Source organism: Phaseolus vulgaris, chromosome 1 (genome assembly GCF_051622355.1).
Source record: "Phaseolus vulgaris cultivar YP4 chromosome 1, ASM5162235v1, whole genome shotgun sequence".
Classification (NCBI taxonomy): domain Eukaryota; kingdom Viridiplantae; phylum Streptophyta; class Magnoliopsida; order Fabales; family Fabaceae; genus Phaseolus; species Phaseolus vulgaris.
This window is the reverse complement of record NC_143498.1, coordinates 12,906,337-12,928,401: the sequence shown is the minus strand read 5'-3', so window position 1 is coordinate 12,928,401 and position 22,065 is coordinate 12,906,337. Positions and strand designations below refer to the sequence as shown.

General features: G+C 33.1%; 2 protein-coding genes across 3 annotated transcripts; one reads left to right on the top strand and one right to left on the bottom strand.

Annotated features, from left to right (window-relative positions):
- Nucleotides 1-11,150: 11,150 nt before the first annotated feature.
- Nucleotides 11,151-19,854, bottom strand: LOC137813574 (protein NRT1/ PTR FAMILY 1.2). 2 transcript variants are annotated; one of them, XM_068615908.1, is made up of 4 exons: nucleotides 19,632-19,854; nucleotides 19,338-19,555; nucleotides 12,777-13,321; nucleotides 11,151-12,250 (listed from the first exon to the last, which is right to left on the bottom strand). In XM_068615908.1, the coding sequence occupies exons 1-4, from the start codon at nucleotides 19,750-19,752 to the stop codon at nucleotides 11,359-11,361; spliced, it is 1,776 nt and encodes a 591-aa protein (XP_068472009.1). In that variant the 5' UTR covers nucleotides 19,753-19,854; the 3' UTR covers nucleotides 11,151-11,358. The 2 variants fall into 2 exon arrangements, with proteins under 2 accessions (XP_068472009.1, XP_090156567.1); XM_090300441.1 differs by having other exon boundaries at nucleotides 12,777-13,284; nucleotides 19,632-19,839.
- On the top strand, nucleotides 14,237-16,759 carry LOC150029520 (uncharacterized). Its single transcript, XM_090301137.1, has 4 exons — nucleotides 14,237-14,242; nucleotides 14,694-15,380; nucleotides 16,063-16,269; nucleotides 16,751-16,759. Exons 1-4 carry the CDS (start codon nucleotides 14,237-14,239, stop codon nucleotides 16,757-16,759), a joined length of 909 nt encoding a protein of 302 aa, XP_090157263.1.
- Nucleotides 19,855-22,065: the final 2,211 nt, after the last annotated feature.

The window sequence follows — 22,065 nt, the reverse complement described above, 5'->3', positions numbered from 1 at the left end:
ATTTTATTGATAATAAATTGTTTGATACAATATTTAATAACAAATATTTACTTCGCAAAACTCTGCTTTACAAGATATTAACATGAACAGATTTTATTTTATGATTTGTAGTTATTTAAGTGATAAATCACCATTTTTAAAAAATAATTATATAAAATTTTGATTTTTTCATTTTAAAGCATTCAATTATTTTTCCAATTTTAAAAAGATATGTAATTTTGGTCCAATATTTAATTTTGTATATGTTTTATTTTTTATTCAATTTAACCCTAAGTTTATATATTCGTTTAAGTTACATATAAAGAACAATTTAATTAATTAGAATGTAAGAAATTACAAATTTAAAGTAGATAAAATTGAGAATAAGATATATATAACGAATTTATTAAAATAGAGGAACCGAATTGTAGATTCGACACAATAAATGGAACAACATTATATTAATCTAAGAATTTAAATTTGAAAGCGTAGTTGTGAATCAGGTAGGTAGGAACTTGTAACTTTTATGTTTTTGACATTTATAACTGATATTAAATATCCTATTATTATAGCTAATTAATTAAAAAGTCGTTAGTACTGGTAAAACTACACTTGAAACTCACCTATAACACAATAAAAAGTCTTATCATGTGATGTATTATGCATTTTGTTATTACAAATTTTGAGGTGTCAATACAAATATTTAAAGTCCAAATTCGTGTATTTTAATTTTTTCCCTTAAACACGTGATCACGAATTTGATCTTTGGGTCATGTGTACGTGTATGAGAAATAGTTGTTGAAGAGGTAAACTCATTAAATGAATTTGAGTACATTGAAAGATTATTCATCATTTCTCACCTGATTATTTATGTTGTTCCAAAAGGATTATTATTATTTTTTTCTTAGTTAAGTTTATCTAACATTTTAAAGTTCCAGGATTTCATCATAACAAACTATGGTTTAATCAACACTATCATAATAGTTTAATTAACACTATGTAATCTTCATTAATTAATTTTGATAAAAGACAAATAATTATTAGTGATGAGCATAATTTTACTCCCACTTAAAACATATGATTATAATTTTTTAGACTGTAACAATAAATATATCCACTATTTTAAATGAGATTCATTTAATTGAGTTTATTTGAGTCTTAAGTGTTATTATTGTTAACTTTGGATTTTGAGTCACAATAGACGGTAGAATCCATGCTCCCATTTGATCCTTCATCTAATGTGTTTTTCTTGTGAGCTTTGTCTTATGTATCCTTTGTTTGACGAGCACTTCGTCTTATGTGGTGCTTTTTCATCTGATGGTCTTTTTTGTGCAACGTTCTTTATTTTTTGTGTTTTCTTTGAATAATACTCATTTACATAGTGAACATGAAGACTAGATCATCTGAACATTATTTCGTCTAACAACATTCTCTTGTTGTATTATTTAATGGGTCTTGCTCGTTTTCTCTTTTATTTTTGTCTAGACTTACACTGCACATGAGTGAGCTTGTTATACCATAACATACCTTATAGTGTTTGTTATCATAACATATATACGTTCACTTCATGAGATCGTTTGATGGGTATTGAATCGTCTTCTAACTTAATACCTTATTTTGACCTACATTCACGTAGTCCCCATTACATCCCATTTGAAGTCCTTTTTATCTTTGATTACTAATTGTTATGGATATTAGAGTCTTGCCAAGCCTATGATAGTGTTTTCCCGCATGAGTGCTTTGAGTGAAAGTACAATCCTAAACACTTGAAAGTTGGAAAAAGTCTAATGAAAATTCTATCATTCTTAATTCACCCTTTGATTTAAGTTACCTTCTTATATTGTTTAGTGAGTCTTGCTTAATGTATTTTTTAATTTTGTTTAGACTTACACTGCGCATGAGTAAGCTTGTTATACCATAACACACCTTTTAGTGTTTGTTATCATCAAAACATATACGCATTCATATCAAAAGATCGTTGGATGGGTATTGAATTGTCTATTGACTGAACACCTTATTTTGACCTACGTTCACCTTGTCCCCATTGCATCCTATTTGAAGTCCTTTTTATCTTTGATTACATGCTATTAATTATTGTGGATATTAAAGTCTTGCTAAGGCTATGGTAGTGTTTTTCTGCATAAGTGCTTTGAGTGAAAGTACAAACCTAAACACTAAGAGTTGAAAATCGTCTAATGAAAATTCTATCATTCTTGATTCACCCTTTGATTTAAGTTACCTTCTGGTATGCTAAAATATAAAGAAATCCATTCACATTTGTCTTGATTTTTTGATTTCTTGGAGATTGTATTATGCCTACTATTATGCGTTCATAGGATATGCTATATTTTCCCATCTGTATTTGCATTATATTCCTTTGGTCAACCATGAGTTCATTGTAGGTATAATTAGCTCCAAAAGGGGGCAGGGGGTGGGTTGAATGAAGCCTTAGGCTTTTTTCACATAAGATGAAATAAGTAGAATATTTTATAGACAATTTAGTGTATCATTTAATACAAACCTTTTTATGGGACAGTTTAACATATTATCTTCTAGTAAGAGTTAAAACATAAGTAACAACAAGAGTAAACAAGAGATCATCACGATAATTTATCTTGCTTCACTCAAACTCAGGCTATGTTTAGTCCCCTTAACTAACTGCTTAAGAGCTTCCACTAACCAATTAGTTTAACAAGTATTCTCACCTCTCCAGATTACAACGAGTATTAGTACTCTCAAAAGAAACAATGAACACTCTTAAAGAGAGCACAAAGAAAGCTCACATGGGTATAGCTTCACAAAGTGAAGAATTACAATGGTTTCTTATGCAGGACCATCTAGAAGGACATAAATTAGGCCATTAACAAGGCCCGTGGCAAGAAGGTTGGAAGAAGAAGAGGGTGCTCAAAAGACTCTCCTTTTATGGAGAATTAATTTTTGACTGTTCTTCCAATTTTCTAGTCCAATAAATTTGTACAATGTAATGTAGCTTTTAGTTTTGTTTTTTTTATCATGTATTAGGCTTAGTAAAAAGGGTATAAATAAGAAAAGAGACTCTAGCTAGGGGGTTAAAATTGAGCCTTCTTAGACCTAATGCAACCCTAGATCGTTTAAGGTAAAACAGAGTGTCTAGGTCATTCTTTTGGAGAAGCATGGAACATCACTGGTGACGTGGAAAACATGAACGTCCAACTGTGCATTGGCAAGGAACACACGAGCATCCACTTGGCATATCCTCAATGGAGACCATTTCATCCATTAAAGACACGCTACTTATCATCTTCTAATTTGAGAGAATTTGCTCCAATGACAAGATGCCACTTGTCGTCTTATAAGTGGAGAATATTTTCTAAGTTTTGTCTCCAATTAGAACTATAAATAGAGGTGTTAATCCTCTTTTAAATCAGCTTGGATTGAACTAATGAAATGCTGCCAAAATTTAGCTTCACTGGTCTCCTAGCTCTCTCTTTGTTAACACCTTTGAGTGTTTAGCTTAAAACTTCTTTAAAAGTTGGCATCACCTCTTCTAAACATCTACTTCTACTAGCTGAATTCACCTTCTCCAATCTAAATACATCGACCATTGAATCTCCATTTTTCTTCCATCAATCCGTCCAAAAATGTCAAACAACAAATCAAAGAAAGGATGAAAAACAAGATTGCATCAATTTCGCACACAACCTAAAAGACTAAATGTTCTAAAGACTATATCAGACGCCCATTACAACTCTAAATATTTTCAACAAGATCACAATATCTCTTTTTATTTCTTGGCTTGCCCTTACTTTGTTCTCGACCTTTAATCTCCATATATCTTTACATGGGCAGTTGAATTCGTTTTGTTTGGATATTACAATATTTTCATGTATTCATCTTTTTCGTTCTTGACGCTCAAAACAGAAAGCTTGGATTTGCAATCTTCTAATTTGTTTTTTCTTCAAATCTATTTAAGAAAAAAAATTCGAAAGTATTTGCAATAAGGGTTAGTAAAAGCAAATCAAAACATAATCAAAAACTTATTTCATTACGCATAACGTGTGAGACGAAAATAGGGTATTTGAGATTTTCAATTTGTTCAAATAATTTTTGGTTAAAGGATATTGAGAGGTATTCACAATTTATTAGAAAATATATTCACAAGATTTATTTGAACAAATCTATTTAGGAAAAGATCGATTTTAAGGATATACAAAAAAATAGGGTCGAACATAGTCATTGTGCATATTAAAATCTTTTCGTTTCTGGAAAAGATCTCTTTATTTGAACATGGTTTCAATAGATATATGAATTTAGAAGATTTTGTTTAACAATTATAATCAAAACATTTTATTTGTTCAACATGTTAGTCATATCATCTAACATGAACAAATTGTAGATGCTTGAAGGATATACTTTATATTATAGTTGTACAAATCGTTGTTAGAACAAAGTAACTCATTTAGTCTGAATTTTTTTATACACCTAACAAAACTTATTAAATTGTATAATGAATTATATTTTATAGACACTCAAACTATTTATCATGAACTTATGTTGTTGATGCTCAAATCGTCTATTAGACCGTCTAATGAGTACTATAGGTGTAGAAATGTTTTTTAGATCTTCCAATATACAAGTAAGTCATCCAATCAGATTTTATCATCAAAACATAAGAACATAAGCACCACATATGATATCCTGGTTATCAGATCGTTTAATGGTCAATAGATTGTCTAGTGTCTCAACAAACCATCTAGTTGGTTGAGACCATTTAGGAGCTTACCTAAGGGTGGGCATGGATTGGATCCAATCCAAATCTAAATATTTGGATCAGATTTTAAATCCAGATTTATAAAAACAATTCAGATTTTTATAAATTCAAATCCAAATATTTAGATTGGATTTAAATCCACATCCATAATTTTATAAAAGAAGATTGAATTGATTGAATTGGGATGATATGAATGAGCTAGCATTAATTAATCTGTGCTTCTGCTTAGTTATATAAACAAATCTAGTGTATAAAATATAAAAGTAGGGGTTGATTTCTAAGTTACTTTCAACCCAAACCAATTAAATTAATGATAAAAAACAGTTTTTCTTAACTTACAATGTAAGTTAGTATCACTTTTTTTTTCACAATAATATTATAACATCAATTTTTTTCATACACCTCCATGCACTCTCAAAAATATAAAAATTATCCTTTCATATCATGAAAAATATTCTGGATTAAATGATTAAAAAAATTACAAATTATACAGTATAAAAGTTAAAAAATTAAATGATGTATTCTTGCAGTGTCAAACTATGAAAATTAATTATTAACTCTAAATATATTTTCAATCATTCAATTATTGTATAATCTAAAATTATATTTTAAATTATATAATCTGTAATTAATATTTGTAATTTATATTTTAAATTATACAATTGTAATTAATTTTATAGTAGTGTAATTAATTTGTAATTAATCTTATGAAAATATATTTCGAACTCAAAATTATTTTTTCGAGTTTCAGAATTACAATTTGAAATTAATTTTTAATTAAATAAAAATTAATCTTTTTCTTTTGAACTATGTTCCAAAAGTAAATTTCCATTTCAAATTCTGAAATCCAAAAAAAATATATAGCTAAATCCAAAAGTTTATTTTTCTCTTTCCAAGTGCCATCTCAAATGCAAATGTCAAATGCAGATTGTCCTCAAATTGACATTTCGTGTCGTTCCAGTGCATAACGCTCAAAGGTCGTGGAGAGAGAGCTTAGAAGTTTAAAATTTGGAAATTCAGATTTTCTAATTTCTAAAATCTATAAAACCAAAACGGAAATCTGATCTGAAAAAAATTGTAAAATCCAGATGAAATAAAAACTGGATTGAAATATATGGATCTTTAATGGATCAGAACAGTGCAAAAAGAAGAGCAGTTTATCTAACTAGATTTTTTGCCCACCCTTAGGCTTACTCGACCGTCCAAGGGCTTGGTCATCAAACCATCTATGGACTTAGTCATGAGATCGTTTAGGGACATGATCATCAAACTGTCTAATGGCTTGATCATTAGACCGTGTAGGGCTCAATGATCTCCCTTTTTTTTTATGATGACAAAAACATATTCAAACAACAAAATATATCAATGAGACACCAATAGTAGGCACATTGACGTTGACATGGACTGAAACTGTGAGTTATATGAGCTTAGGAGAGGTTTGGCCTACTCCTAAAGGTCCCTAAGGTAGCTTTACTTGGAAGAACTAACCTAGAAGATAGACTAGAGAGTAACTAATTTTGAATTTCACCAAAGTTTCATTACTCAAATCAAGTATGCAATTACAAGAGACAATAACCCTATTTATAGGCTAGGAGACTTGCATGCGAAACTTCTCAAACCTTAGCTTGCATGGAAAGCTAGGGTCATAAACCTACCTTTCTACCCAAGGCATCTCCATACCCTACCTTACGGTCCAAGCTTCCTATTTACCCTAGCTTGACACACACAGTTCTTCTTAGTGTTAGGGTTTTATTCTACTTTGAATACAAGAATTTGCACATGAATTCCTATGCTAATTGGCCCATAATACAAGGCCCGAAAAGATGTCCTACACTATTCTATATAGATTATTTACAAGGCTCAAAAGAATGAAGAATCAAAGGATGAGTGTTTCCCTCAATAATGTTCCATCTTATCTGATCTTTTTAGCCCAAGTTGTGGTGGCTAGGATTGTCCTCCATCAATAGTTTATGCTTATAGGGCAATGAGATTTTTTTAGCAGTCAAATTAGAATTATTTCAGCACAAAAATGATAGTATAATTTTGGTCAAATGATCCAAAGTTGTCTCTCAACAAATCCAATAGTAAATCCAATTAAGACAATATCCAAAACTTATTTGCAATCAATATGGTTAGAAGTAACAATAAAGTTAAAGGAGGTTGAGTTTGTTTAGAAGAAAATAACGTAAATGATAAAAAACAGAAAAAAAAAGTAGGTTGACTTTTAAGCTTTTCCAACAATGAATTCTTTATCCGTTGATAAATATACCATTCTTTCAATCATCTAAACATAATTAAATAGATCAAACATGCATCAACCAAAGACAATTGAATCTCATTAATGAAAGATGGATCCACTACATTATTTAGTACCTTACTCGTCTCCATGTGTGTGCTCATAAGGTTTTTAATATTTTAATCTTCTACCTCTTGAATCATGCACCCAGGAGATTATTCAAAAAACTAAACCAAAGTTTAATTAAAGAAAGAATTGAATTATCAACATTCGTTTAAAAATAATTCTTAAAACTGAAATTAAACTCAGAAAAGACTAGATATTTAGTACATTAAGATATTGAAGAACAAAACTTGAATTACACAAAACCTTAAAATTCATTGTGAAACTACAAGAGATATTTAGTATTATTATTATTAGTTAGTTTTTTTTATAAAAACTATATGCAAATCATCTCAAATCTTCGTATCACTTCATCTTGAAATATAACTCTATAGTGATAACATTAATTCCCTATGAATTCGACAACTCTCAATCGTACTATATTGACTCGTCTACTTCCCGAGTAAAAAGAAGTGGGACTTAAACAATTCCATCACCATTTAGCCCATTGGAATTCACTTACCCTTCTAAACTCCATAAATCTTGATCCATCTGGTCTCAATCCTCTTAGTGCGTGCCTTTGGCACTCAACGTTTTGGAAGTTTTTCAATATTTGTTCTTTTGTGCCAATCCACGTAGCCCTTTTCCTCGCGCTGGGCAGATTTGTCATTTTTTGTCCTTCTGTTTGTTTGCGGTTTTTCCTCTCTCTTTGCAAGATTCCTCATATTTTTATTCTTCTCTAAGAAGGATTAGGTGAGATCCTCAGAGAGGCTTAGATAGTGAGGTTCTGCTGATTCAGGCTCAGAGAGTTTGAATTTCAAAATCAAATAAGGCTAAGTAGGCCAGAGCCTCAAACCAGGTGAAGAGAAATATCTTGAAAAGGGATCCTTGAAGCCATGCTGGCAACAACATCAAAAGGATCTTTGTTATTGTAATTTAGCTTCTTATCTTGCTTTGTACTATAAGATTTCATTATGAGTTGTTAAATATATTTTGTTGGGATTGGTTGACACTGTTATTTCTAGAGTTATTGTTGTTCTAGATGCATGTTTCTCTTTAGTATTCAATTTACTTGGGTCTGGTAGTGTGCTTAATGCTCAATGGTAAGGAACGACCGTTGATTGTTCATAGGGCATGAACGAGACCGAAATGTGATTTCATGTGTCTGAACCCTATTCAGTTCGCCATGAGACTCAATGGTCACAAAGTGCGGAGCTGAGACTATGGTGAACTGTTCCATCTTAATGCATAGGTAAGATCATAATAGTGGCTTACTGTTATAGATAACCTTGTGCGAGAAATCTACTTGGTTTGACTATGATTTATCTATTCAAACAAGGATATCTTGAATAAAACATTGCATCTATGAATAACAATAATAAAGGAAAGTCACAGGGTTATTCCAATTCCAACATTTGTGTTCATTGATATTTCTCTACTTCTATGATTGATCTAACACTTTACCTCTCGATCTAAATACTTATTAGGATATTATTATTATTAGCATTACTCTTACTATTATTATCATCATATATGCAAACCATCTCAAGATTACGCTTCACTTCATTATAAAAGATAAAATATACTGTGATATCATTAGTTTCCTGTGGATACGACAACCCACGATTGTATTATAGCTGACTCGGTTCTCTTATCGAGTAAAAGAGTGATTTTTTATCGAGCTTAATTGACATACACAAAGGATTTCTGACATCTTGCTGGGGATTTACACAAATCGCTCATCAATGTGTGGATAAAGAACGTTGTTAAGTCAGTAGACGATTTAATACCCATAAGACGATCTCATGATATGAGCATCTATATGTTTTGATGATAACAATCACTATAAGATGTGTAGTGATATGACAAAGCTCACTCATATGCAGTATAAATTAAGACAAAAACAATATAGCAGACGAATAAGACTAACTAGACAATACATCAACATAAAAAGATTTTACAACAAACAACAGTTCATGCTCATAACGTTAGACAATCCAACCCTCGTTTCTATATTACAATAATATTCTAAGTGGATAATGTATCCAAAGGAAAATACTTGGAATTAAGAAGTTGCGCATGTAAGAACCTCAGATGAAAAAACACACGTTAGACGAAGCTCTCATCAGACGAAGAACGTATCAGATGAAGCTACTGAGAAGATAAGATCAGGTGATAGATCAGACAATACAATTGAGAAATATCCTATCAGACAATCTTACTGTTCATGAATATATTAGAAGATCATATCAGACGAACTCCTTGGGTAACACATGGAAGATGCACATGCTTACAAGCATTAGACGCATGCTGGAGATTGCATAGATCAAACAATGCAAGCATCTTTAATGGGTCAAACGAATCACTACGTCAGGAAAATGTCCATATTAACCTTCTTACTATTTGAATGATTTATGACACTGCCTGTTCAATTATAAATCTTATTTGATATTCTTGAATTATATGTTTTCAAATAAGATTATTGGTTAAATGATTTTATTACCTTGTGTCTTAATGATTAGTGAATGAAAAACGTTTTCCATATTGGTTTTATATGTTTTTTTATACAATTGTGCAAATAAAATAAAATTTAAAACTGTACTGAATTTTTTTGTATGAACAATATTTTCTTGTAAAGATTTCGAAAAACAAAGCATGAATATTTTTTTGTACACTACAAGAAAATCATTAAATAGAAACTAATTTTAGAGACAAAATATAATTAGTTACTACATTGACTAAATGAAATACTATTTTAGAGACTAAAAAAATTATTGTTATCTAAAGTAATTTCTATTATTAATAAAAATTTATAAACTAGTTTCTAAATTGGTATCAATTAGCTACCAAGGTTTTAACTACCAGCTTTATAGTCTAAAATAATATCTAATTTATTTAATATAGTAACTAATTTTTTTTGTCTCTAAAATTAGTTTCTATTTAATGATTTTGTTGTAGTGATATGAAAGAGTTTTCGAGATAGGTTTTAGTGAAATAATATTTAGATTAAATGTAATTATGCTTCAACATTCTCTTTTATTACTAACTTGGGTTTAATTTGAAAGAGCTTTAAACAGGAAATATCTAAGTATAGAAAACATTGATAAATCACATATATTCTAAAATATTGTTTCAGTGATACCCATGATTTAATTTTTAAATTATATTGTTTACTGATACTTATTTTGTTCCAAAAAAATTATCGAAGGGACTTAAAGACGCGTATATAGCTTAAAGCTAACTATAATTTCCTTTCTTACCAATTTGATATTATTTGTCTTAATAAAAAAGGAAAAATTGTTAAAGCATAAATGATTCACTCGCTATCAAACGTAAATCTATATTTGAATATATTTGCTATAATTACCCATAACCAAGACTCTTTTGACTTCATAGGACGACATCGTAAAATTTTTAAATACATTGTTCATACATTATCGTCTTATCCCAAAGAAAGAAGTTACACTCTCTAAAAAAAACATACATCCTAACTAGATTTTAGATTTTATATGCTCATTTTGGTGTTCTCAATATAACTAAACTAGCCGTAGAGAAAAATGTTGTCCTTCACCAAACAAAAAGAATTAAAGTGAACTTATGAGTAAAAAGGGTCACCATATATAAGTCAAACACTCGGTCACAATAATACACTATTTTTGTCACCTAAAAAAAAATATAAGTCCTTGTTTTCATAATTATTTCCTACTATATGACACCTACGTTATCTTGTCAAAGGTCCACTCACCACTCAATAGTTGTAGCTTCCCACATATTTTATAACCTCTACTTCCATAACTTCTCTTTAAATAGATTATCTTCTTTCATAACCTCTACCAACCCATGCCAAATTTATTCTAATGTATACTCTTTTATAATCTCTAACAAACTATTCTAAAATACATTTTTTATTGCTTAAAATCTTTGTAAAGTATAGCAAAGAGCTTCATTAAATAAGCTATGAAACATACAAAATTTGTTATTAAAATTTCAAACAATAAAAGAGAATGTACTCCAAACATTTCGAATGCACGCAAGCACTATGACCAATTCAACAAAATAGAAGCAATTATGTAAATAGAAAGATTTTTAAAACAAAGCTATCGATAATAGTATAAATAAGCTTGTTACCGTGCAAGCGTTTCACTACAAGAAGTTTATTCTGCATGATATATACCCGTACTGTGCAAGACCACAATAAAATTCTTAGCACAAATCTACTTTTAACCTAAGGCAACTAAAAAAACACAATTTCTCATGCGTTTACAGCACCTGTTCTATACTAAAAATTAATCTAGGAAGTAGGTAGCTCCCTGTAATCAACCTGCTCTTCTTCCTTGTCTGCTGAAGCTTCAAGGTTTTGCCCTGGAGCAGGAGCATAAGCCCAACAAATAGCAAGAAAGTATATGTAGTTAATTACTCCCACGATAGTGAGCAATGCATAATAGTAATTCAAATGGCCCCTGTTAATGTTAGTTGATAACCAGCTCTCCTTCCCTCCAAAACTAGTGACCTTGTCTACTATGTTCACCAACACACTTCCCACTACATTAGCAGCAGCTAGCTCAAGAGTGAAAAGAGCCATTGCAAAACTAGACATGGTCTTGGGGAAATAAGTGTAGAAAAACTCAACCTGCGCAACAGGGTTAAAGGCCTCACCTATTCCAAGCAAAACAAACTCAGGAACCAACCATAAAACGGACATGTTAATTACAGCACTAGGTTGGTCTTCAAAGCCTTGTTCAATGGCTGCATTTCGTCGCATAGTTTCAACTAAAACTGATGTTGCCTTAGCTGCACAAACAAACAACAATCCTATCCCAATTCGTGTTTTACAACTGAATCCTCTAGGAAGGCCCCAGTATTTTGCCAGTAGAGGAACCATTATGCGGTCATATGTTGGAATGACTATCGATAATGTGATTACCATGATAAGAGTGAAGGACCCTGCAGGCATCTTGAAATTGCCAACTAACCTTCGGTCCAGGGTAGTTGCTTGGAGAGTAGAGAATGAGCTTTGGGAAACCATCATAAAGATGCCCGTGGACCACATAGGAAGCACTCTGAGCAACGATTTCAGTGACTCGACCTGTCCCACTGTGCATTGGCTCCATGGATCTGAAACTGATCCAGCAGGGTTTGATAGAGTCTCAGGAGTTTTTATCATGCAAGCTTTGTTCAAACACCTATAAGATAAGATAATGTTAATTTACTCAAAGAATTTAGTTAAATCCCTTATTTATTTATTTCTTATAGATCCCCCATAATTTCTCTACAATATCTACTTACTATTTATTTCATTAATTGACAGATTTGAGTGGCGGTAAATTAATCATGTACAAAGCAAAGTTGCCATGTACAATTATAGGCAATGTTTCCTTGTACAACGTTAAAGATTCTAGTTAAATGAGAATCTCTCGATGATGAGAGGCTTTCAGACAAATCTTATAGGAGGAACATTTCTATATGATGGAGTTACTCTGAACACCCAGAGAAACAGAATTTATCAAGAGGAACAGAATCATTCCTAACAAAGAAAGAAAGACAATACAAAATTACCTTGAACTAAGTCAATAAATGATTGTCACTATTCAGTATATGATGATAGTTGGAGATATCATTAGCTGTTTCTCACTTAAAAAATATAGGGGGAAGAAGTATTTGCGAAGTGAAACTGAAAGGAAATTGCATAATAAGGGCAAGCACAGTTACCTAAGGCTATCACTAGGAACCGTCAGCTCAGAATCGAGGTCTTTATAGTATTGACCAAAGTTGCAATCAGGAAGACTAAGTTTTCTGTTCTTTACAGATACTACAGCTACTTGTACAAAACTAGTGAGTAAGCTGTGACCTGGCTTCTCTTTGGCATAGAAGGGAGAACCAATGATGAAACTGACAGCCGATATGAACATTAGCAAAGCAGGTAAACCAAATCCAATTTTCCATCCCAGATTTTCTTGAATGTACACAATTATACTCAATGCAATAATGGTTGATACTGCAATTGAGGTATAATACCAATTAAAGTAGCTATCCAAGAGCCTCTCATCATTAGATCCTTCTTTAATTGTCAGTTGATCTGCTCCAAATGCTATGGAACAAGGTCTGACGCAACCAGCTCCAATGGAAATTAATCCCAAGGAAAGGAATAGAACAGCTAGTTGGGCTGCTGTGGCAGAGTTGCAGGCTAGCATGATGGATTCACAGGAAGGTCTTAGCTCTGGGATCATGGCAGTTAACCACAAAATGATTAAGCCCTGTGAGAGACAACAAATATAATAACAGCATTGTGAAAATAAAACATCATGAAAGCTTTGTTCTTCTGAAAAATCTATCCTACATTTCCCCGGGAAACGAAGCAATGAAACATTTATGAAGCACACTTTGAATCACAAAACCAAGCCATGGCTGATGACTTTAGCCTACACCAGCTAAAGTAATTACAGTCTACAGATAATAATTACTGTTTCAGCTATAGCCAGGGAAATTATTAAATTTATGTAAGTCCAAGAAAGGTTATCATTTAAAAAAAAGATTATGCTACTTTGCGAGTATCTTGGATTGGATTAAGTTGCCTGAAGCAACTTTCTGAGCCAAGTTTTACCAGGTTTTTTTTAATCATGACAAACAGATAAAGTTGACAGAAAGATTCGCATTCTCACCAACTCCAACCAGTGTATTGTTTTCTCTTTTGTAAAAAAAATATAATTAGAATGCCTGTCAGTGAATAAACCGTGAATTACCCATAAATGCTAAGATCTTTGGCTTCAATAATAGTAAAAGTCATAAAGTAATTTTTAATTGATTAACTGACTAGAAATCTTTAGACTATTTTTTTTTCGAAATTATACTAAAAATATAGTCTGAAAAATTCAAATTTCTAATTTTTAAAGATATCATAATTAAAAGTAAAGTAACTTTAGAAGTCTATCAACATTATTATTCAAATCGATAGAGTTGACGAGATATTATGAATATAAAAAATTGGAATAAAAGAAGAAATATATGAAAATTTTCAGTTATTCTAAAAAATTTCTAAAATTTCAATTTATTTTATAATCACTATATGAATATACCATTTAATCATAAAACATTTTTAAATTTTTTATAAAAATAAATTACTCCTTAAAAATCTTCCCTGGTGATCATCTAACTAATTAGGCGGATGCTCCATGAAGGTTTCTAATAAACCTACAAACAATAAATACCTAACAAGAAATCCTCAAAACACAAACATTCAAAAGCTTTTACATTAAAAAACCCTCAAATAATAAATGCATAGTAAGAAATCATATTACCGGACAAAATCATTATTAGACTTAATTACAGGAATATAATCACTATTAATGAGTCTATAATTAGACTTAATTATAGGAATATAATCACTATTAATGGATCTATAATTAGTCTTAATTACAGATGTTATGTTAGAAAAAGAATCTGTACGGTTCCTGTACGGTTCTAATGCTATGGTTATATATATATATATATGTATCATTGCTATAGATGAATGACAGATTGAATAAAACAGAAAATATTCTTTCATGGTATCAGAGCACAAAACTCTGATACCCGACAAACACAAAGCAAAGGCAACGGTGCACAACCATGGCAGATGCACCATAAAAGAATAATGCCAACAAAGCAGAGCACGAAGGAGGAGGTGCTAAGAAGACCTACTCGCCATATGATCTCAACGCGAGTGACAATCCCGGAAACATAATCACGCAAGTCCAATTGCGCGGAGAAAATTACGACGAATGGGCAAGAGCAGTAAAGATCTCGCTTCGTGCCCGGAGAAAATGGGGCTTCATTGATGGAACACATATCCAACCAGAGGATGAGGCACCCGACCTTGAAGATTGGTGGACCGTGCAGTCCATGATTGTCTCTTGGATTCTAAACACAATTGAACCAAGCTTACGATCCACAGTAGCATATGCTGAGACTGCACATAACTTGTGGGAAGACATTAAAGAAAGATTCTCGGTCGTGAATGGACCTAGAATTCAACAACTAAGGTCGGACTTGTCAAGATGCAAGCAGGAGGGAATGATGGTGGCAACTTACTTTGGAAAATTGAAGGTCCTTTGGGATGAGCTTGCTAACAGTGACAAAATTCCATCTTGTACGTGTGGTGGATGCAAGTGTGGGATTGGTGCTCAGTTGAAAAAACAAAGGGAGGAGGAGAAGGTTCATCAACTCCTTATGGGGTTGGATGACGCAAGCTACGGGATAGTAAGATCAAACATTCTGGCCTCAGACCCATTGTCGTCTCTGAACCGCGTATATGCTATGTTGGTACAAGAAGAAAAAGTGAGAATGATGGCCAAATCAACGGAAGAAAGGGGGTTGGTCGTGGGTCTCGCGATGCAGGCCAACTACAAAGAAAAAGGGCGTGGAGATATGGTAGAAAAATTAATGACGTGCAGTCATTGCGGTAAAAATGGTCACGACATGAAGGGATGCTTCCAATTGATCGGATATCCCGAATGGTGGGGTGACAGACCAAAAAGTGAAGGCAAATGGAACGGGGACGCCAAGGGATGCGAAACAAAGGTAACCCGACACGTGCAAATGTGGCACACGCTAGTGGAAGCAACACAAGCCAACAATGACGACAAGAAACTTGAGATGGCAGGTCTGACCAATGAACAATGGAAGGTACTGGTTGATATGATCAGCAAACAAAAATCAAATGAATCATGGTAAGAGCATTTGGGATTTGTGGATTATTGACAGTGGGGCATCAAACCATATGACCGGGTCACTGGAAAATTTGAGTGAAAAGGAAACTATACAAGGGTGCCCCGTAGGGTTACCCGATGGTGAACGTGTTCTAGCTTGCGAACAGGGAACAATGACTCTTGAAGAAGGACTTGAATTGAAAAATGTCCTTTATGTTCCCAAATTAAAATGCAATTTACTTTCAGTACCTCAATTGACGGATGAAGAAAATTGTGTTGTAACATTCACTGATAAATTGTGTATTATACAGGACCACACTTCGAGGACGCTGATTGGAGCAGGTGAACGGAAAGATGGGCTTTATTGGTATCGTGGGGTACGGAAGACTCAAGCATGTCATGTCAAGATGGAAAATCAACTAGCACTTTGGCACCAAAGATTAGGACATCCGTCATTTAAGATTGTGCAAATGCTTCCTGATATAAGTGGGAAATGTACTCGTGATGAGTTGAATAAAGTTTGTGAAGTTTGTGAAAAATCGAAACAAACGAGAGATAAGTTTTTCTTAAGTGCGCATCAAGCTTTGAATATTTTTGATTTAATTCATTGTGACTTATGGGGTCCTTATAAAACTCCTTCATCCTGTGGTGCTTCATATTTTTTGACAATTGTGGATGATTGTTCACGGGCAGTTTGGACCTATTTGTTAAAAGAAAAAACAGAGGTATCAGTGACTTTGAAAAAAAATTTCACACTCGTTGAGAGGTAATACAACAAATGTGTTAAAATGGTTTGCTCTGACAATGGAACCGAATTCATGTGTCTAAAACAATATTTCATTCAACAAGGTATCCTTCACCAAACTTCCTGTGTCAAGACCCCGCAATAAAATGGACGCGTCGAACGCAAGCATCGGCATATTCTGAATGTTGCTCGGTCATTACGGTTTCAAGGCAATCTTCCCATTAAATTTTGGGGGGAATGCGTTTTGACTGCAGGCTACTTAATCAATCTGACACCATCCTCCATTCTAAAAGGAAAAACCCCTTATGAAGTGATCCATGGATGTGTACCCAGTTACGCGCACTTACGAGTATTTGGTTCATTATGTTATGCTCATAATCAAAATAGACAGCGGGATAAATTTGATAGTCGTAGCCGAAAATGTGTGTTTGTCGGGTATCCATATGACCAAAAAGGATGGAAATTATTTGATTTGGAAACAGAAACTTTCTTTGTCTCTCGTGATGTACATTTTTTCGAAAATAAATTTCCATATTTTGAAGCCAAAAAGATGGACACTGCACCACCATTGCAAAACCCAATTATTGCCAACTCTTTAGAACCTGGAACGGACCCACATTTTCTTCATGAAGTTGCCTCCTCAAACCTAGATGAATGCATCGTCAACCAACCCATTGCATCTCCTATCCCAGCCAAGGAGGATGCTACCCTCACAAATGACTTCGACCACACTATCAACGACTCCGATCCGTGTATAAAAGCCTCGACGCTACCCGCGGATCCACCGCCGCGTCCGACGGAGACGGCGCCGTCGGTTTCTTCACCACCGTTGACGGCCGCGGTTCCCCTTGGGCGAGGGCATCGCGCGAAGCTGCCTTCCGTACGGTTACGCGATTTTGTCGCAGCCACCACGATACCGTCAAGCCCCTCTGTTCCGTCACCTCCTTCAACAGAATCCTCAGGTGTTTCGTATCCTATACATGATTTTGTGAATTGTGATTCCTTTTCTAAACATCATCAAAGTTTTCTTGCCTCTTTACACACCGAGCAGGAACCCCTGTTCTTTTCTCAAGCGGTCCGAGAACCCCGGTGGCGTGATGCTATGGCACAGGAGATTCATGCTCTCGAACTCAATGACACCTGGAAACTCACCGCTCTCCCTCCTGGAAAGAAGGCACTTGGGTGTAAATGGATCTACAAAATCAAATACAACTCGGATGGAACAATTGAAAGATTCAAGGCTCGATTGGTAATTCTTGGCAATCATCAAGTGGAGGGTTTGGATTACAACGAGACGTTTTCTCCTGTCGTAAAGACGGTAACCATTCGCACAACTCTAGCAGTAGCAGCCGCAAAAGATTGGGAGCTTCATCAGATGGACGTTCACAATGCGTTTCTCCATGGTGATCTTGATGATGAGGTTTATATGAAACTCCCTTCTGGCTTCCAAGAATCTCAACCAGGGGCAGTGTGCAAGCTTCAAAAGTCTCTATATGGCCTCCGACAGGCCCCCAGGTGTTGGTTTGCTAAACTATCTTCTTCTCTCACTCGTTACGGCTTCCAACCATCCCCGAAGGATCATTCCCTGTTTACTCTCAATAATAATGACATACAGTTGGTTGTGCTAGTCTACGTTGATGATCTTGTGATTACAGGGAATAATGGTACTGCCATCCAATGTTTTAAAGGCTACTTAAATCAATGCTTTCATATGAAAGATTTAGGCCGCCTCAAGTACTTCCTGGGGGTTGAAGTTGCTCGCTCCCCAACGGAATCTTCCTTTGTCAGAGGAAATATGCCTTAGATATCATTACTGAAGTCGAATTGTTGGGTGCGAAGCCCGCCACTACACCATGTGAAAAAAATCACAAATTGAGCTCCGCTACTGGTTCTTTTCTTTCTGACCCGGCTACTTATCGTAGACTTGTTGGGAGGTTAATTTATCTGTGTTTCACTCGACCTGACCTTGCCTACAGTGTCCAAGCTTTATCTCAATTTATGCAAAATCCACGCTCCGAGCATTGGCAAGCTGCTCTTCGTGTTGTTCGATATTTAAAGGGGCATCCTGGACCAGGAATACTCCTACCTCGAGAGAACAACTTACAACTCTTTGGGTGGTGTGATTCTGATTGGGCAAGTTGTCCACTGACACGGAAATCTCTCACCGGATGGTTTATTCAACTCAGCACTTCCCCAATCTCTTGGAAAACCCAGAAACAACAAACGGTTTCTGCCTCCTCTGCTAAGGCTGAATATCGATCAATGGCTAAGACCACCCGAGAATTAAGGTGGATTAAAGACATTCTCGCTTCTCTACAGGTTCCTCATCCTGACCCAATTCGTCTTTATTGTGATAGTCAAGCAGCACTTCACATTGCTAAAAACCCGGTCTTCCACGAACGCACCAAACACATTGAAGTTGACTGCCACCTTGTTCGAGATGAAATCATTCACAAGCGCCTTCTTCCATCCTATGTGCCCACACATACACAACTAGCTGACCTTTTCACCAAAGCTCTCGGTGCTAAAAAGTTTGGAGCCATCTTGGTCAAGTTGGGCATTCAAGACTTACATGCTCCAACTTGAGGGGATATTACCGGACAAAATCATTATTAGACTTAATTACAGGAATATAATCACTATTAATGAGTCTATAATTAGACTTAATTATAGGAATATAATCACTATGGTTATATATATATATATGTATCATTGCTATAGATGAAGTACAGATTGAATAAAACAGAAAATATTCTTTCAAATCATCATCCAAAATTCTAGGTAGTTTAGTTTAGTTTACTAGCTATTACTGATATTTGATTATTGTTTGAGTAGACTTACAAGAAGGCTGGAGAATGATCCAATAGAAATGACGAGGAATCGACCCAAGTAAGAATCGGAGAGAAAGGCGCCGCAGATGGACAAGACGTCGGAGGTGGCAGACCAAGCGTAAATTATGCTTGTGCCCTTGGCAATAGGAATGCCGTAATCGTTCAGCAGGTACAGTATCATGTTGGGCATGATCCCGTAGCTCGCCACTCGCTCCAAACACTCGTTCACTGATCCATTCCGCAATCAACGTGAGCAAAACGACATCGTTGATCAATAAAGAGTGAGTGAGTGAGTGAGAAATACCTATGATGAAGGGCATGGTTCTCAAACCACCTTTTCTTATCGGCGGAGAGGAAGAGGAAGAAGATTGAGATGAAGTGCCATTTTCCAAGAGCTTCTGCTCTGCAGCAACAGAGGACTCCATTTGTTTGGTTTTGGTTTTGGATGAGGTACACAGTGAAAGAGATGAGGGGAAGTTGAAGTTAATACCACATAAAGATAGTGTCACGCTATCCTCGCCGATCTCGAGTTTAACTTTTTAACTATTTTTTAGTAGTTTTTCAATCATAAATAGACACGTGCCTCCTCTATGTTGCTTCAAATTTTTTTCTTAAATTACAATATTCACAATGACGTATGTGGGGAAAGTTAGATAAATGGTACAATTTTTCGTTTTTTTTTTCGAATTTAAAATATTTTTTAAAAACTACATTAATAAATAAGTGTGCATGAAAAATATCACTTTAAAATAAAGAAATAGAGTTTAGGTCCCTGTTGTGATTAATTTCTTTTAAAATTAGAAATTATGCTTTTATAAGCAATTTTCAATTTTTTCTTGCAGTACTTTTTTTTTAAAGTGTTATTTTTTTAATTTGTTTATTGAAGTCGTATTCTACAAAATAATTTTTTTTAAAATTTTCATTGAAGTCGTGTTTGCAGTCATGATTTTCATCCTATTTTTTTTTTGTTTTTCATTTTTTTAATTCTGTTATGTTTTTATGACTTAAAAAATATAATTAGTTATGATCATTATTGACATTTTCATTTTATTCGCATGATTACTAATATTGACTTTCCTTTGAAAAAGGTTACCTTTTATATGATGTCATTAACAATCTTTTTATACGCAAGAGTTGTATTATTTTATTGTTAATTAATTAATTATTCTTTAATGTAGGTGGTCTCGTCCACCAAAATATCATATTATTACTTTCTACATTTCTTATTAAAATATCAGATTTCTTCTCAAAAGTTGTATGGTTTTTTTAATTAATACAACATTTTTTATAAAGTTTTTAATTATAACATTAACAATTTATATCAGATAAAAAAAACCCTACAAATTACAAATTTCTATTTTCACTTGTTAAAATATTCATTTTAAAAAAATAAATTATTTTTTTATAAACAATTAAATCTTATAACAAAAATTAGTAAAACATTCTTTTTAATGTTTTTAATGATAACATTATTTCAAATCTAAAAAAAATATTAACTAAACATTATCAAATTTTATTTCCATTCTGTAAAAATATTATTTACAAATAAAAAACTATTTCTTATAAACAATTTAATTTTTAAAAACTAATAACTATCTACATTTATTATTAAAAATTTAAATTTATTCTCTAAACTTTTTCTGCCTTTTTAAATTACTATAACATTTAATTCTAACATCAATAATTTATGTAAAATAAAAAATAACCTACATAATACAAATATTCATTTTAAATAAATAAATCTATTCTCTTATAAATAATTAAATGTTAAAAAAAATAACTATGTACATTTATTATTAAAAATATAAAACAATATTTATGTAAACTTTTTCAGTTTTCTTTAATTACTACAACATTTTTTTAATTATTTTAATTATAACATTAATAATTTATGTTAAATATAAAAAAAACCTAAACTTTACAAATTTATATTTCCATTCTGTAAATCATTAATTTTATATAAATAAGTATTTTTCTTAAATGTTAAAAAAATAATAACTATCTACAAAAATTAAAAAAATAAATCAAATAAAGAAATTAGAAACAACATTAATTTACTAACTCATTAACATAATTAACTAAACTAAACCCTAAACAAATTATATTGCAAAACAATAATCATCCAAGCAGAAATTAAAAACAAAAAGTTAACATAAAAAAATAAAAAACCTGAAGAATAGCAGTGAAGAACAGCACAATAGGGAGCACAATGGGGATGAAGAACACACCAGGAGAGTGCCTGAAAATTAAGCAAATTAAGCAACCCAGAAAATTTCACAAAGCTCACAAAAAATTAGAATATAATCGATTATCCCATCAGTTACAAACAAAGGATAATCGATTATCCAAAAAAATCAAGCATAATCGATTATTGAACAAGGCAAAAAACAAGCTTAATCAATTATCACCATTTATGAACGCTTAAGATAATCGATTATGTCTTGAATTTTTAACACATAATCGATTACTGGCTTTGCATAATCGATTATCAACTCCATAATCGATTATGTGGCCAGAGTTTTTTCAGCCATATTCGATTAAGCACCATTGAAGCAAAGTCATATGCTCACCTGAGATCAACCAAGCACCTGAGATGAACCAAGCACAACGTTAGTGAACCCCTACCACACACTCTGATGCCTTACTAATCTCTCCAACCCCAGTACAACTCAACACATATGAGGACAAGCTTCGGTTTCAGTTTCTTTGGTTTCTTTGATAAGTGAAACAGCCATGCA